The 17,826-nt window shown below is 40.6% G+C and overlaps 1 protein-coding gene and 1 long non-coding RNA gene across 10 annotated transcripts in view; one reads left to right on the top strand and one right to left on the bottom strand.

Annotated features, from left to right (window-relative positions):
* Positions 1-17,826, top strand: part of polk (polymerase (DNA directed) kappa) — an 80,662-nt gene that overhangs the window by 3,738 nt on the left and 59,098 nt on the right. Inside the window, exons 1-2 of one of the 8 annotated variants that reach the window (XM_072257891.1) lie at positions 5,473-5,655; positions 14,892-15,095. In XM_072257891.1, the coding sequence (XP_072113992.1) occupies positions 14,949-15,095 (147 nt within the window). In that variant the 5' untranslated portion in view covers positions 5,473-5,655; positions 14,892-14,948. Of the gene's footprint in view, positions 1-5,472; positions 5,656-6,045; positions 6,352-14,891; positions 15,096-17,826 lie in introns of those variants that run through there. The other 7 variants (XM_072257895.1, XM_072257894.1, XM_072257889.1 and 4 more) reach the window with 7 other exon arrangements.
* Positions 225-6,325, bottom strand: LOC140197638 (uncharacterized). 2 transcript variants are annotated; one of them, XR_011885981.1, is made up of 4 exons: positions 5,883-6,325; positions 4,064-4,121; positions 3,771-3,872; positions 225-1,294 (listed from the first exon to the last, which is right to left on the bottom strand). It is a non-coding gene; the product is annotated as an uncharacterized lncRNA (long non-coding RNA). The 2 variants fall into 2 exon arrangements; XR_011885980.1 differs by lacking the exon at positions 225-1,294 and having other exon boundaries at positions 2,808-3,872; positions 5,883-6,323.

The raw sequence follows: 17,826 nt of genomic DNA, 5'->3' as shown, positions 1-17,826 counted from the left end.
AATAGATAGCTGGTTCATAGATGCACAGTTGTAGGGAAAGATCACCAATCAGTTATAGAAAGTTACCATACATCTATTTAAACCTGAGTTTTGAGGGGAGCCTTACAACAGGTAGAAGGGAAATCTGCACTAAGTCATTGACATTTATAATGGGCAGGAACTGAATTACTGCAGGGTGTACAAAGTATGATCGAGGGGTTTAATAAATGTTGAGAGACCAGAAATTCTTACTCCTGATTTTCATTTATTTGAGTTGAAAGGTTATAAATAACAACATAACAGCATGGCTCAAGAGACTGAGTGGCTTACTCCTGCTTCTAAGTTGTATGTTTGTTTGCAAGGTTCACACATTGAACACAATTCTCCTACAGCAAGTACAAAAGGTCTGTATAGATGGATGAAGATGACTAATTGCCCGATTCACATTCTTCTAAAATGGGTGGCATGCCAGCGTATTGGTTAGCACAACGCTTTGCAGTACCAGCAGCTGGGATCAATTTCTGCCGCTGCCTGTAAGGAACTTATACGTTCTCTCTGTGACCGTGTGGGTTTCCTCCAGTTCCTCTCACAGTTCAAAGATCTACTGTTTGGTAGGTTAATTGGTAATTATAACTTGCCCTGTGATTAGGCTAGGGTTAAATAGGGGGTTGCTGGGTGGCACGACTTGAAGGGCTGGAAGGGGCTACTCCACGCTGCATCTCAAGAAATGAAGTACAGAATCACGTGTGGCTCCAAATAGAACTATAAGTAGACAGTGACTACGAGTCTGGTAAGCATGCAGATTCCCCAAAACTGGTCGATGGGTCTGTAACTGTCTATCTGTGAGTGTCTCACTTGCAAGTAAACGCTGAATCCTCTACAGTGTGTGTGGCTTAGATTTGCATTTATCCCGTGTCAGGATAAAGTCTGTCCCTGCATAAACTACTACTCTACTTTCTTCTATTGTCCATTCTCCTGTCCTATCAGATTCTTTCTTCTCTAGTCCTTGACCTTTCCCACTCATCTGGCTTCACCTATCACCTTCCAACCAGGCTCCTTCCCCTCTCCCCCACCTTTTAATTCAGGCATCTCGCCCCTTCCCTCTCTGTGCTGAAGGGTCGGGTCTCGGCTCGAAACATCGACTGTTTACTCTTTTCCATAGATCCTGTGTGTTGCTCAGGATTTCCAGCTTCTGCAGATTTCCTCGTTTGTGTTGTACCGTACCTCTCATTAGAATCAGAATCGGGTTTGTTATTACCGGCATGTAACGCGAAATTAGTTAACTTAGCAGCAGCAGTTCATTGCAATACATGATCTAGCAGAGAAAAAAATATTATGTGTTAGGTCTTCCCTTTACAGTTCTGGCATACCATGTACAAATACAGCCTATGTGCAGACATTCAGTTTTATGACCCAAAACTTGATTATACACACAGAGTATCAAGTTACCCTGACAAGAGTAAACAATGAATACCTTCTATGATTATTATATACAGTACACTGAAAACAGTTATTTTTCCATTTTCTGATTTGGACAGTAAAATACTCCAGTATCTCCCGGATACTTTTAAAACTTCTAAAAAATTACAATTCAACATTTGCCATAGTGAACCGTAGCAATTTGGAGAAAAAGATTTATATTGGAAACAAAGAATCTAGAGTCCCCTGTTTTTCACTACATGGTGGTTCAACATAAAAAGGAATCACATAATAAATACTTGCATACAGTATATGAAATATATAATGTGAAAAGTGTAGATGTAAGACTTGTGAGGTAATTTTTCATTATGGAGCTGTGTCACATGTTTAACTATTGCAACATTGTACACAATAGTCTTCAGTTTCATTTGACAGAAACTGACGCAATGAAGACATATTTCTTCATCCTCCTAAGTAAGTTTATACACAACTCTGTATTGCAATTCATTGCATAATATCTTTGTTACATGCTTCTCCCAATTTTTATTTAAAATAGAATGGGGCATATACAAGAATTTAAGTTTTCCAGCTACTGAAGGAGCACTTGTGCAAGTCCTTAACATTTTAGGGTGAATGTGCCTGTGCTTGTTCATAATCACATGTATTTTGGAAAGACTATTAAAAGAGAGTGGCTGTACTGCTGTTTTCCAAACACTCATTCCCACACCCGCCACCACTAATTGCAACCCCACAAGTCGTGCACACCTTATCCTGGAACAAGACACCAGGTTTCTCCAATAATTAAGTAAAGCCGGCTTTTACTTACATAAATGGAAAACCATGAATCGAATTAGTAGAACTGTTTTTTCAAGACCAGATTTAAGTTTTCAAATAATTACATTATCCTGAACAGGAAGAACAAGAAAAGCTAATCATTAGCCTTCCATCTCTAATCTGATTTGATTACATAAAGCAGCCTTCTCTGACCACTGCAGACTGCCTGTCACTGGTGGCATTCTGTAAACATGTTGTAAGCGATTTCCAGTCAAACTAGCATATTATGTAAATTCTAGGTGTGGTGGAGAGGGAAGGGGGCAAGAAAAGAAATTAATCTACTTGAACAATTAAGGTTCAGGAAAATCGGGCAATACTTTTGCAATATTACAAAAGTTCTCTCAAGAAGACTGCCTGACATTCAATAAGATCATAATTAATACTCTATGTCCATTCCAAATTCCCACAATGTTAACAAATTATTTCCCCTAGTAGAAACATAGAAACATAGAAAATAGGTGCAGGAGTAGGCCATTCGGCCCTTCGAGCCTGCACCGCCATTCATTATGATCATGGCTGATCATCCAACTCAGAACCCCGCCCCAGCCTTCCCTCCATACCCCCTGACCCCCATAGCCACAAGGGCCATATCTAACTCCCTCTTAAATATAGCCAATGAACTGGCCTCAACTGTTTCCTGTGGCAGAGAATTCCACAGATTCACCACTCTCTGTGTGAAGAAGTTTTTCCTAATCTCGGTCCTAAAAGGCTTCCCCTCTATCCTCAAACTGTGGCCCCTCGTTCTGGAATTCCAATAGTTTTAAATATATTCAATTACCAAGTGTCCACTGTCATTTGGGGGAAAGATTCCTAACTATTCACACTTTTTAAAAATGAAGAAATATCTCCTCAGCTCAATCATTAATATCCGACCCCATTACATTGGGAAACTGTTTTGCATAGTATTGGACCTTCCGGACATATAAAATGTGTTCCCTGTAGTCCAACTCATTGTGCTCCTGAAAATGATATTTCTATGAGATCATATACAAAATCTATGAAATCCTCTACCTCATATCATAAACAAGACAAAATCTGCAGATGCTGGAAATCCAAGCAACTCAGGAACTCAGCAGGCCAGATGCTGTCTGTCCTTTTGAGAATTGCTGCGTTAACCAGCAATTTTTATGTGCGTTGCCTCACATCATAATTTTCATTCCAGGAATATCAAACATTGGTCTCAATTTCATTGTGAAAACTGAATACATAACTATGAGCAGCACAGCAACAAATGTACCATTATCCTGAGGAGGTATTAAATATTGATCTGATGATATATGCATACTTAAATAATCTTTGAGAGATATTTAACAAAAAACAGTACTATTGTTTGGCCAACATGTATCCTCATCCAGTGAAGTAAAGCTACCTAAAAAAAAGCTGGAAATCTGATATAAAAACAGAAGAAATTGGAAATGCTCAAAAGGACAGACAGCTTCTGGGGTGCTGAGTTCCTCCAGCATTTTGTGTGTATTGCTTGGATTTCCAGTATCTGCAGATTTTGTCTTGTTTATGATTGGGGCATCTTAATTAACAACCTTCACCATCTTCTCTCATCTGGCATCCCAGCACTTGCTCTTTCAGTCTCTCTCGGCTTCTGTCACACACATTCTCTTCGATCTGCCCATTCCTCTCCTTTTCTGAAAAATAAAAAATGTTTTATTTCCAAAGTTTTATGGATTTGATTTAAGATCATAGATGATATTTATAGCATGAGCAAGGAATGTCAGTTGCTGAATTAATTCAAATGTGTGCAATAGTACATTTGTGAAAATCTCAGAAATTATATGTACATTCGGTGCATGGCATACAGGTAGTAAAATTTCCTTACTTTTAGTTGCTGGTTAAGTATTTTGGAAAAGACAGGAGTTATGAATGTCAGTTTACCACTGTTTAAAAAAAAGAGACAAATTTGAATACAGTACATGGATTTGGAGGAAACATAATCATGTACAGAGATCTCTTCTACATTGGTCTATTGTGTCAGGTGCTCCCGATGCAGCCTCTTCTACAAAGGTGAGACCCATTGTAAATTGGGGGACCGCTTCAAGGACCACCTCCACTCCAACCACCAAAACTGGAACTTCCTGGTACCCAAATATTTTTATTCCGATTTCCATTCCAATTCTGACATGTCAGTCCACGTTTTGCTCTTGTGCCACGATGAGGCCATCCTCAAGGTGGAGGAGCAACACCTTATATTCTGTCTGGGGAGCCTCCAACCTGATAGCGTAAATATCGATTTCTCCTTCAAGTAAAAAAAATCCCTCCCCTATTTCCCACTCTGGCCTCTTAACTCTTCTCAACTGCATATCACCTTCCCCTGGTGCCCCTTCTCCTCCCCTTTCTCTTATGGTCTACTGTCATCTCCTATCAGAGTCCTTCCTCTCCATCCTTTACTTTTCCTACCTAACTTCACCTATCACCTTCTAGCTACCCTTCTGCCTCTACCCCCACCTTTTTATTCTGGCATCATTCCCCTTCCGGTCCTGAAGAAGGGTCTTGGCCCGAATCATCGACTGTTCATTTCCATGGATGCTGCCTGGCCTTCTGAGTTCCTCCAGCATTTTGTGAGTGTTGTCATGAATACAGAGTTGTTTATGAAATAAGATACAGAAGTGACAAAAGGAATATTGAAAAACATTTGGTTAATACAGTATTAATGTTGCAGAGACTTTGATTAAAGTAATCTTACTGAGTTGGTCTCTCATGGGTTAATCAGATTCCAGAATTTAGCAAATTGGATTGTATCTTTTTCTTGAAGTGCTGCAGTCAGAAATGCACACAGTACCGAGGAAACACACATAAAATGCAGGAGGAACAAGGCAGGTCAGGCAGCATCTATGGAGGAAAATGAACAATTGATGACCTTGACTAAGATTCTTTATCAGGACTGGAAAGGAAGAGGGCAGAAGCCAAAATAAAAAGGTAAGGGTAGTGGGAGGAGCTCAAACTGGGAGGTATAGGCAAGTCCAGGTAAGGGGGGGGGGGAAGGTAGGTGAATGGAGATGAAAGGGAATGTGAGAAGCTAGGTGATGGGTAGAAGAGGCAAAGGGCTCAGGAGGGAATCTGATAGGAGAGGGCAGTAGGTCATGGAATAAAGGAAAGAAGGTGGGAACCAGACAGTGATTATGGTCATGTCGTGAAGATGAGGAAGGAGAAGGGGTGAGTGGGGCATAGGAAGGAGGGAAACAAAGGTGGGGGGAAGGAACAGAGGGGAGTGGTTACAGGAAGTTAGAGAAATCAATGTTAATGTCATCAGACTAGAGACTATCCAGGTGGAATACAATTACTCCACCAATCTTCGCCGGGCCTCAACGTGGCAGTAGAGGCTGCAGTGGACATGTCAGTGTGGGAATGAGAAGTGCAATTGTAATGGGTGGCCACCGGTAGATCCTGGCTGTTGCGGCAGGTGCAGTGAAGGTGCGTAATGAAGTGGACCCCCAATAATGCCCTCACAATCTGCCCATCGCCTCCCTCTGGTTCCCCACTTTCTCCCCTTTATTCCAATGTCTACCATCTTCTGTTAGATTCCTCCTTCAACCGTTTGCCTCTTCCACCGATCACCCCTCACATTGTTCCCTTTCATTTTCTCCTCCCCTCTCTCACCTGGACTTACCACCACCTGCTAGCTTGTGCTTCTCTCCTACCTTTTTTCAAAAATTCTGGTTTCTGCCCTTTCTCTTTCCAATCCCGATTGATGGTCTCAGCCCGAAACGTTAACTGTTCATTCCTCTCCATAGATGCCGCCTGCCAATTTCCTCCAGCATTTTGTGTGTATTGCTCAAGATTTTCAGCATCTGCAAAATCTCTTATGTCATATGTCAAGATGTGAAGGCAAAAGATGTATAAAAAATGTTACAAAACTAAATGAATGATGAAATAGTCTCCCAAAACGGAATTAAAGTTTCATTCTCAGAGCTGAGACAGAAGGATTACGAAGTTCCACCTTCCACTCGGATGTGGATCATCGGTTACGAGGAAGTGACGTAACCATGGTCGCAGTAATGGTAAAGTGGCTGCTGGTGGTGAGATGAGAGTCTTTAAAAAACTACGTTTAGTAAGAGAGCGATAACGTTTCTGGTAAAGCAGATGTTATTTCGCCACATGAATTTCATGGTGCGTGGTTTGCTCGGCTTCCTCTTTTAGGGCATCGTTCAGTTCCCGGCACCGGAAGTTGTGCAAGTTATGGGACGATGCTGAGCTATTTCACATAGCGTTAGGCTGTAATTCATAGAGTCTGCGTCCTGTTGCTAAACTGTAAATGGTTCACTTGTTGCAAATCAGTGGCTCGGCCCCAATAATGCCTGGGTTGAGAGAATTTTAGTGATAGTCCCGGAGAGAACATTGCTATCGTTATCCGTTAATTGAATCTCTTTCGGGGGGGGGTGGAGGGAGGAGTCATTTTACACAAATATTCACATTTTCAATGTAATTCAGACTATATTCGGACCTCACCAAGACAGTTTATTTCCATTTCTTTACGTTGGTCTCAGTCTTCCGTGTTTCAGTTCATCTGTTGCTAAAACCTTCATGATTTTCAACTCCTTCTGGTCCTGGTCAGCCTGTGTGAACTTGAGGTTGCAAAAAGACTACTTCTCGTCTTTGACTTAGCAAAAAGCCACTCTCATTTTTCACATCTGTACTTGCTGACCCACATTTAAGTAACACCTTTTTATAAGATTTCTCACTTACTCAAATATATGTGCTGTAACACTACTCTTCGTTTATATGCTGTTCTATAATTCTTGTCTATTACTTCTTTCCAAATAGAAAAACTGGAACATTGGTAACCACGGCCCTACTATTTGGAATTTTCTCCCTAAACCTTAAAGTGTTCTCAAAATCTGTCTCAGACTAAGTCTGCGACCATACACCCTGATATTTTCCATGCAGGATGGTTTTAATTTTAGTTTGATTATGCTCCTCTGAAGTGCCTCAGTGTTTTGCTATATTTAAGATGTATATAAATGGAAACTCTCAAAACTTAGAAATCGTATTGTTTATCTTATGAACTACTACAATTTCAGGGTGCATCAAGATCTCCTGTGGTACATTTACAAATATTGAAATGCAATTTGAACTTGATCTTGGTGCAATAAAAATGCTAAAAAAAACTATGTACATTATTTTTCCGTAAACTAAACCACAGAAGATGATAAGTGGTGTGATACTGTGTGGTTGGACTTGTTAAAATAAGTCATCCTCACTTTAATTAGAGTATTGTGTGCTTACATTAAAGAACAAATTCATTACAACAGTAAGATGAAATTTTACAATATAAAATAGTCTCAGCTAAGTTATTAAGTGACATTGGAAGAATGTACAGTAAATCTAAAAGGGAATAGTTTAATTGAGGAGTTTCAAATTTCAGGCAGAAACTGAGAAATGTTGCTTTCCCTCTTATTTTCCTGTCTCTTTCTCTTTGACATAAGTCTTTCTTTCCCCATTTCTTATTTCGGTTTCTGATTTGACTAATCAATCTGATTTACTTCGCTATCATTCCTGCCTCTTTCTTAATCTCAAACTTTCTGAATTAAGGAACTGAACTTTTCATTTACTAAGGTCATTCACTACGAAGGCATACAGTCATTGGCCTTCATCAGTTGCGGGATTGAGTTTAAGAGCCGAGCTATATAGGACCCTGGTCAGACCCCACTTGGAGTACTGTGCTCAGTTCTGGTTGCCTCACTACAGGAAGGACGTGGAAACCATAGAAAGAGTGCAGAGGAGATTTACAAGGCTGTTGCCTGGATTGGGGAGCATGCCTTATGAGAATAGGTTGCATGAACTCGGCCTTTTCTCCTTGGAGCGACGGAGGATAAGAAGTGACCTGATAGACGTGTCCAAGATAATGAGAGGCATTGATCATGTGGATAGTCAGAGACTTTTTCCCAGGGCTGAAGTGGCTAGCGTGAGAGGGCATAGTTTTAAGGTGCTTGGCAGTAGGTACAGAGTAGATGTTGGATAAGTTTTTTACAAGAGAGTGGTGAGTGCATGGAATGGGCTGCCGGCAGCGGTGGTGGAGGCGGAAACGATAGGGTCTTTTAAGAGACTCCTGGATAGGTACATGGAGCTCAGAAAAATGGAGGGCTATGGGTAAGCTTAGATAGTTCAAAGGTAAGGACGTGTTTGGCACAGCTTTGTGGGCCGAAGGGCCTGTATTGTGCTGTAGGTTTTCTGTGTTTCTACGTCTGGGAAATCTTTCTTCTTTCCAGCAGGGGAACATGTCACACTGGTGCTGCATTCTATACAAAGTCCATTCCAGCATAATTTGGACCAATGTAATCTCATTTCCCTGTACCATCTGGATGGTCAAGAGTCACCCGACTAAAATGCATTGGGCACAGCTAATAAAATTACTGTCTGTCAGCTCCCGTGACCAGAGTTTAGTGCTGACAATGGGTGCTGCCTTTATGGAATCTGCATTCTCCCTGTTATCACGTAGGTTTCCTCCAAGTGCTCAGATTTCCACCCATGTAACAAAGGTTAATTTGCCCCTGCTGTAGATGGGTATTGAATTCTGGGGAAGTTGATAGGAAATGAAGGAAGAATAGGTTACAAAAAAACTAATGATAGACTCTGATGTTTGGCATAGATTCAATGGGTCAGAATAGTCTCCTATATCAGAAGGAAGTACTGTATAGAAATATATCAGCTAACAATATTGCCAAGTGGAGAAAGTCTTCCCATTATGATCATTCACAGTCTAATTGCTGAAAAGTAAGTTGAAGACTATGATGAGGGTAAGGGGTCAGCAATAACTTAATTGGGATTGTACAGTTTTATATAAGAGCACAAGAATATAGAAGCAGGAGTGAGCTATCAGTCCCTTCAAGCCTTTTTCACCATCTAATATCATGGTTGATCTCTGACCTCAACTTTTCTTTGTCAATTCTTCATGCTTGAAATATCAAATATTAACTCCTCCACTGTAAGTAGGGCTAATGATTCAGCTTCCATCACCCACTGGGGCAGAAAATTCCAGATACTCTCTGCCCTCTGCAAGATCAAATTTCTGTGTACTTAGTTTTAAATGAATGGGCCCTTACCTTGTTCTTATGTTCTCTAGTCCAAGATTCTTCCACTAGTGAAAACATCCCAGCATCTATCCTGTCAAGCCTACTTAAGATATTTTATTCCTGTATAAGGTTCTTAAAAACTTATTCTTAAAAACTTTAAGGAACATAGCCCAAACTATTTAGACTTTCTTTGTAGGACAAGAATCTCGCATCTCAGGAATTATCTTTTATCCCCTCTCCAGTGCTACTATATATTGCTTTTAAGTGAGTGGATGAAAACTATATGCTGTATTCCAGATGAAACCTCACCAACACCATGTACAATTGAACAAAGCCTCCCTGTTTTCAGACTCCAGTCCCTTTGTAATGAAGACCAAAATGTTGTTTGCCGCCTTAACTACTTGTTGGACCTGTTTTGACTCATGCACTGGAACATCTCGATCTTTGTTTAGATAATAATCTGCCTTTTGATTTTACTTACTAAAGTGCATGACATCATACTTTCCCACCATAAACTTAATTTGACAACCTTTTGCCCACTCATGCAATCTACCTATATCCTGTTGCACAGTCGCAGTCTCCTTATCACAACACGCCCTTCTACCTATTTTTGTATCATTGGTAAATTTACATAAGGTTCCTTCCTCCAGGTTATTCGTATGTACTTGATGCCAAGGTCTGGTAGCGTGACGTCATGGTTGTGGATCAGCTCGACTTGGATTCTTTGCTGCCATAGAGCACTGAGTCCACTGCTTGCATCCTAATGTTTATCTATGACCAGCCAGTATACAAAGCTTCTTGCCAGTGCTTTCATTCAGTTGATACCCGAGTGACCATAGTTGAGTTCTTTCAATACTTTTGGTCGAAGTGTTCATGGAATCACTATTCTCTCTCCAAATATTGGGCAGGAGTCCACAGTTGAGAGTGATGTATGACATGGTAAAAGAGTACGACATCTTCCTCAACCTTAACTGACCATCTGGTATCTGGCGATATGCTGAAGAAGAAGATCTGCAGCCATTTCTGCTCAGATCTTGTGGACCGTGACCAGAGGACCTTCAGCAGCATCCCATACTCCCTATATTGGACTTCGGAATCCATTGAAATTGCAGCCACAACTGTCTTTGTTTTCAGCAATCTGCTGAGTCATAAGTCTGGAGAGCGCATCTGGCTGACCAAGTTTCCGGTTTGGTGTGTACTTGATTTCAAAATCAGTAGGCTAATTAAATCGTTGCCCACCTTTGTAGATGGCTAGCTGTGTACACCAGGATACCTTTCTTAGACATGAAGATTGACAACAGTAGCTTGTGCCCATCACAATGATGTCATTGAGGTAAGTGGCAACACTGTCAATTCCACTCAGCATGCTGTCCATAAGCTTTAGGAAAATTGAAGGAGCCGCATTTACCCTGAAAGGCAGACAGAGGAAGGAAAGTGACCCCTTAATGTGTTGTAATGGTGAGCAGCTCCTGTGAATTTTCTGTCACTTCAGCCAAGTCCAAAGTAGATTCCACTGTTCAATTTTGGAAAAAGATCTGCCGGTACTGGTAATAGGTACTGGAGTGAGTCCAGAACCCCACTGAGACCTGTTGAAAAATTTGCACACAACCTCACTGTACCCTTAGCTTTCTTGATAATAACTATTGGAGCCACCCATTGTGAGTAGTTGGCAGCTTTGATCGCAACAGTCTATTGCAGGCGACCTAGCTCTTGCTGCATGATTGGTATGGCAGCGCATGGTGCTGATCTTTTGGGGCTTTGCATCTGTATGGAGATGCACTTTCACTTGCAGTTTGGTGCAACAACCTAAACCTTCTTGAAACACTGCTGCATGGTGCTGTTGCAGTTGTTGTTGCATGATCTCACATACTGATGGTGGTATTGTGTCGACTGATGTGATTTGAACGGCCAGTTTCTTTGTACAGTCCTCATTCGGAGGGGTGCTCCAGAGATCAAGCTTGTTCATCCAGTCAGTGCCAAGGACATTCAATTTTGGCTGGTCTGTTAGGTAGCACGCACCATTTGCTTGTTTGCAATTCAGCTTCAAGGTGCAGTGCAATTCGCCAGTCATCTGGAGGGTTCCACCGGATGCATTGCAGGCGGAATGAGAAGTTATTTTGACTGGTGGGGAGGCAAGTGCCCAGCACATGTGTTTGGAGATTATGGTCATGGCTGACACCATATCAAATTGTAGCTTGACCAACTCATTGTCGATAAGTATGTGGACGTACCATCTCCTGGGGGTAAAGTCAAATTTGAACATGACCATTAAACTCTGTAGATTTTCATGGCTTTTGTCTTTCTTGTCCTTGTGTTTCAGTAGCCTAGAAGTGAGTGAAAGATGGCAAAAGTCTTCTTTGTGACTATGGTGTTGGCATTTGCTATAAATGAGTTTCTTGTATTGGCAGTTTCTTGCATAATGCCATGCACCACAGTTCCAACAAGCTGTGTTTGCCCACTTGGAGATCTGCTGAGTGTTGGTGTTTGGGCTGTTTGACCAGGTTGGAATCATGTTTCAGGTTGATCAAACACTGACATTCTTGAGTGACAGCTTGTAAAGTCATATCAGGGTCTTGCTCCAGTCTGGCCAGGATCCATTTGCAAATCTCTGCATCACCAAGTGCCTGAAGTCTGCAAATAAAAATCGGACATTTAAACTGTGATTCAGTCATGTTACCTAGCTTGAACTTTTTACATTCGTGATTGACGACACTGGCATATGTGATGAAGTCATCGGTGTCATATTTAATGAGTTTCAGGCATTGATAGCAAACACTGAACAGAGATGACTGCTCTCCAAAAATGCTTGTTAGCTGTCTGACAGTTTTGTTTAAATGATAAGTCACATGGGTTCTTGAGCAGAATGAAGCTGAAATAATGCTCGTGTTCAACAGTACCCCGTTTGCGGAGCAAATTGCATGTCTTCTATAAGCTGAGTTTACTGGCGAACTCGACCCGGAGTATATCTTTATACCGTTTAAGGCATGATTCAGATGTAGCTCCCAAAGTGGCGTTGAACTGGAAGTTGGTAATGGGCACAACTGACTAACATGAGTTCTGTTCAGTTTTTGACACTGACTCACTGGTAAACTGCTGGTCAAAGTTTCGATTAACTTCAGCTGGGCTGCCATTGAGTTTGCTGGTATTGTAGACTTGTGCACAAGTCTTCTGCTGAACTTGCCATGTCGATATAATACAGCACCTCATTGGTAATTTGTTGTGTTCACTCACCGATAACTACTGATGAGATCTGAAGCCAGGAGATAGAATAAAGCTGGATCTCGAAATACTCCTTTGTTCAGCAAAACTATGCAACTACAAAATCTCAAAAAACTGTACATCCCAAAGCACAATTTAAATGGATTGCCCAAAGAACATTCAAGACTTTGATTAGAACAACATACAGTTAGTGAAATCCTGCCTGGGATTGTTTGTTTTGGCTTGCTGTGACATCTTTAAAATAGTGGCTTTTGAGTGCAAACCACAATTTACAAATGACAAAAAAAAACTTGGTGTAGTGAACTTAGATGATAGTTGGAGATTTCAAAGAGGTATAGAGAAGCTGATAGAAGATAAGAATTATAGGAAAGACACCAAGCGAAAATACAGAAGATGAAATGTGAAGTGTTACGTTTTGATAGAATGAGAAGAGGTAATATAAATATGGAAGTTTATTAAACTGTGATGAGGATTGTAATGGAATTGCAGGAGGCACAAAGAGATTGGTAGCAAGCCAGATATATGACAGATGAAATTTAATGCAGGAATTTAATACAGAATATATGTGAAGTATTACATTTTGATTGGCAAGTTGACAATATAAACTAACAAACACAATTCTGAAAGTTGTATAACAACAGAGATCTAGACATTCAATATATTGTTGCTGAAACTGAGGAAGTCAAAGATAGGAAGGTGATTATGATCAATTGGAAATCAGAATCAGGATTAATATCACTGGCATATGCCCTGAAGTATGTTGTTTTGTGGCAGCAATACATTACAATGCATAATTAAAAAAACCCTCTAGATGACAGTAAGGAATGTATATAAAAAGCATGTATATACACACACAATATCATGCAAAAATCATAGATATATATATGGTTAGAGTGCTTAAGACTTTTGTACAGTACTGTGGTAATTTTATATATTACAGATATATGACAGATGAAATTTAATGCAGGAATTTAACACAGAATATATGTGAAGTATTACATTTTGATTGGCAAGTTGACTGCAAATATAAGTTGACTACTGTTGCTGCAAAAGGAAGTTTGATGATAAGCCTGATTCTGATATGAGTGTCTGTTGTGGACTGAGAGTGGGAAGGGGACAAGAAGAGGGGAATCATGGTTGGGAAAAGGGGAAGGGAGAGGGGAGGGAGTAGGAGACATCAGAGAGACATCCTGTAATGATCAATAAACTAATTTTTTTTAGAATCTTATGACCTTGCCTGGTGCCTTAGGGCTGGGTGTTTCTGCATTTGTGCCATCCCCGTTCCAGTTCTCTGCCACCTGTCCCACATCTCTCCCGTGGTGCTCCACCCTCGCCATTTCCAACATCCTTTGCTCCTGCCAGACTTATAAATTCACTCTCTGCTCCACATTGCCAAATAGATTACTGTACAAAAGTCTTGGGTGCTCTAGCTGTATATATGCCTAAGACTTTTGCACAGCTCCTGTTCCTCCTCCTTGATGGCAGCAATAAGAAGAGGGCAGGCCCTAGGTAATTGAGGGTGGAGGGGGGTCCTTAATGATGGATATTGCCTTTTTGAGGCATTGCCTTTTGAAGATACTCTCGATGCTGGGAAGGCTAGTGCTCATGATGGAGCGAGCTGGCTAAATTTGTAACTTCCTGCTGCTTTTTCTGAACCTGTAGTAGCCCCTCCACTGACAGTACTGCATCCAGTTAGATTTCACTCTCTCCATGGTACGTCTTTAGAAATTTGCGAGGGTATTTGGTGACACACTAAGTCTCCTCAAACTCCTAATGAAATATAGCTGCTGTTGTCCCTTCTTTGTAATTGGATCATATGTTGGGCGCAGGATAGATCTTCAGAGATGTTGACACCCTGATGGGCAGAGTAATGGCAGCTAGAATTTAATCCTGATAAGTGCAAGGTGAAGCACTTTAGGAGTATTGGTATACAGTACTTAGTGAATGTTGGGGCCTTGGGGAATACTGAGGATGTAGGCAGAATAGACTGTGAGAAACATTTTTTTTACTGGTGAAGGCTCCAAGAATTAAGATAGACGTGTGTTTGACAAAAGAACAAGAAAATATTTTTTCTATATGTAATGCTTATGTGCTGAAATGCATTGCCAGGGGTTGTAGTGAATGGAGATTCAATTGTAGTGTTCAGAAGGAAAGTGGATACCTATCTGAAAGCATAATCATTAAGTCCTTCCTCAAACATTTTTTTTTACACTGAATGATCTTAATAATGCTGTCATAGTAAATCTTAGAACTACGACATAACAGTGCCAAATAGAAAACAAGTAGAACTGCTTATGTTGGGTTCTGAATCAAAAACAGAAATGGTAGAGCTCAGCTGGCCAACAATTTTAAAATAAGTCAACTTGTTTAATTTTTTGAGAACTGATCAGACTTTTTTTGCTTATCTTAATTATTTAGGACTAGGATATTGAAGAAGAGATCAAGGTACAAAGAAATTGAAAAACAGAAGCCATCATGGAATGCACTGCAAAAGAAAACGAAGATAGCACCACTGCTAATGATGTTGGCATTCTGTCCAGAATAGGACTTAATGATAACAAAGCTGGAATGGGAGGTTTGGATAAAGAAAAAATTAACAAAATAATAATGGAAGCTTCTAAGGTTAGTTAAAACAGATCTTAGGAAACAAAACAAGATTAAAGATTTTTCATGCTCTTCTAATTTGTGAGCTAAGTTGTGTTGAGATGTTAAATCTAACCCTACTGATTTAACTATCTGCCTGGGAAGGTTATGATTGATGAATGAAATAGGTTTCCTCCTTTCCTCCTATTGTTAAAATAGGCTCAACTGGTAATATTTATCAGAAATGCACATGTGACACCCAATCATAAAACTAATGAGTAATTCACCACAATATTTTTCCTACTGAAGCACTGTATAACCCAGATTCTTGTCAGCCTGCATTCTTAATGTATCCTGATTGCCACTAATAACTTGCATGCCTGGCTGACCTTCGAATCTCTGCCCTCCAAGTTTCAACTCATTTAAAGCTTTACTATCCTGTATTATAGAAGCATAGAGAATGTACAGCCCAATACAGGCCCTTTGACCCACAATGCTGTGCTGAACATGTACTTACTTTAGAAATTAAGTATGGTTACTCATAGCCCTCTATTTTTCTAAGCTCTATGTACCCATCCAAGAGTCTCTTAAAAGACTCAATTGTATTCGCCTCCACCACTGTCACTGGCAGCCCAATCCACGCACTCACTGCTCTCTGTGTTAAAAAACTCACCCCTGACATCTCCTCTGTACCTACTTCCAAGCACCCTAAAACTGGAACCTCTTGCGTTAGCCATTTCAGTCCTGGGAAAAACACTCTGACTATCCACTATTATCTCACAAATGGTCCCAAATAGGCGTTCCAACACTTTTCCTGAATTTCCAAACCTCAAAAATAGTCATTTATTCATGTATATGACTTTGCAAAGCCACTGAAAAAAAATGTTTTGATAAATATGCTTGGAAATCCATTCAGCGGCACTGGAACTTGCTTGTTATAGGGCATTGATATCTGGAGTTATATGATCAACAAGTTGACTTCACCTGTACAGTGATTTATTTATAAATTGCCTTCAATAATATCACAAACTTTATTTTTCTTCTCTTTTGGTATGATGTAAAAACGTGCTTTTTATCTAAATTACACCGAGGAATGTTGCCTTTTACAAGGCTGAGCTGGTGTTATTTTGGATCAAACTGATTACTTACAGTTTGGACACTCATTAGAAATACTGTTTTTGTAATTAAACCACCTTTTCAACTGTATTAATAAATTGATCAGAGTTTCCACCCTGAATTACTGCACAGAATATGCTTTTCTGTGAAAGAAAGTATAATTATACTCACTATGAGGATTAACAGAATATTTGGAATCCAACACATGACAATTGCATTTTAGCAGAGACCTGAATTTTGGCCTAAGAAGTACAATTTACTCTCATCATTGTTTTGCTCTGGAAAAACTACTGCCTTTTCACACCAACTAGGAAGATATTTATCTCGTGCCTAGCCAGAGAGTTTTATAAGAACTCTAAAAATAATTTTTAAAATGGGAAAGTAATAGACAATAGACAATAGGTGCAGGTGTAGGCCATTCGGCCCTTCGAGCCAGCACTGCCATTCACTGTGATCCTGGCTGATCATCCACTATCAATATCCAGTTCCTGCCTAATCCCCATAACCTTTGATTCCACTATCTTTAAGACCTTTATCCATCTCCTTTTTTTGAAAGCATCCAGAGACTTGGTCTCCACAGCCTTCTGGGGCAGAGCATTCCATATATCCACCACTCCCTGGGTGAAAAAGTTTTTCCTCAACTCGATTCTAAATGGCCTACCCCTTATTCTTAAACTGTGGCCTCTGGTTCTGAACTCACCCATCAGCGGGAACATGCTTCCTGCCTCCAGTGTGTCCAATCCCTTAATAATCTTATATGTTTCAATAAGATCCTCTCTCAGCCTTCTAAATTCCAGAGTATACAGGCCCAGTTGCTCCAATCTTTCGACATATGACAGTCCTGCCACCCCGGGAATTAACCCTGTGAACCAATGCTGCACTCCCTCAATAGCAAGAATGTCCTTCCTCAAATTTGGAGACTAAAACTGCACACAGTACTCCAGGTGTGGTCTCACCAGGGCCCTGTACAGCTACAGAAGGACCTCTTTTCTCTTATACTCAATTCCCCTTGTTATGAAGGCCAGCATGCCATTAGCTTTCTTCACTGCCTGCTGTACTTGCATGCTTGCTTTCAGTGACTGATGTACAAGAACACCTAGATCTCGTTGTGCTTCCCCTTTTCCTAACGTGACTCCATTTAGATAATAATCTGCCTTCCCGTTCTTACCACCAAAGTGGATAACCTCACATTTATCCACATTAAACTGCATCTGCCATGCATCTGCCCACTCACCCAGCCTGTCCAAGTCACCCTGCATTCTCATAACATCCTCCTCACATTTCACACTGCCACCCAGCTTTGTGTCATCGGCAAATTTGCTAATGTTACTTTTAATTCCCTCATCTAAATCATTAATATATATTGTAAACAGCTGCGGTCCCAGCACTGAACCCTGCAGTACCCTACTGGTCACCGCCTGCCATTCCGAAAGGGACCCGTTAATCGCTACTCTTTGTTTTCTGTCAGCCAGCCAATTTTCAATTCATGTCGGTACTCTGCCCCCAATACCATGTGCCCTAATTTTGCCCACTAATCTCCTATGTGGGACTTTATCAAAGGCTTCCTGAAAGTCCAGGTACACTACATCCACTGGCTCTCCCTTGTCCATTTTCATAGTTACATCCTCAAAAAATTCCAGAAGATTAGTCAAGC

Source organism: Mobula birostris, chromosome 5, assembly GCF_030028105.1.
Source record: "Mobula birostris isolate sMobBir1 chromosome 5, sMobBir1.hap1, whole genome shotgun sequence".
In the NCBI taxonomy this organism is placed as follows: Eukaryota; Metazoa; Chordata; class Chondrichthyes; order Myliobatiformes; family Myliobatidae; genus Mobula; species Mobula birostris.
Note: the sequence above shows the minus strand (reverse complement) of the source record. Positions and strands in the feature narration are given on the sequence as shown.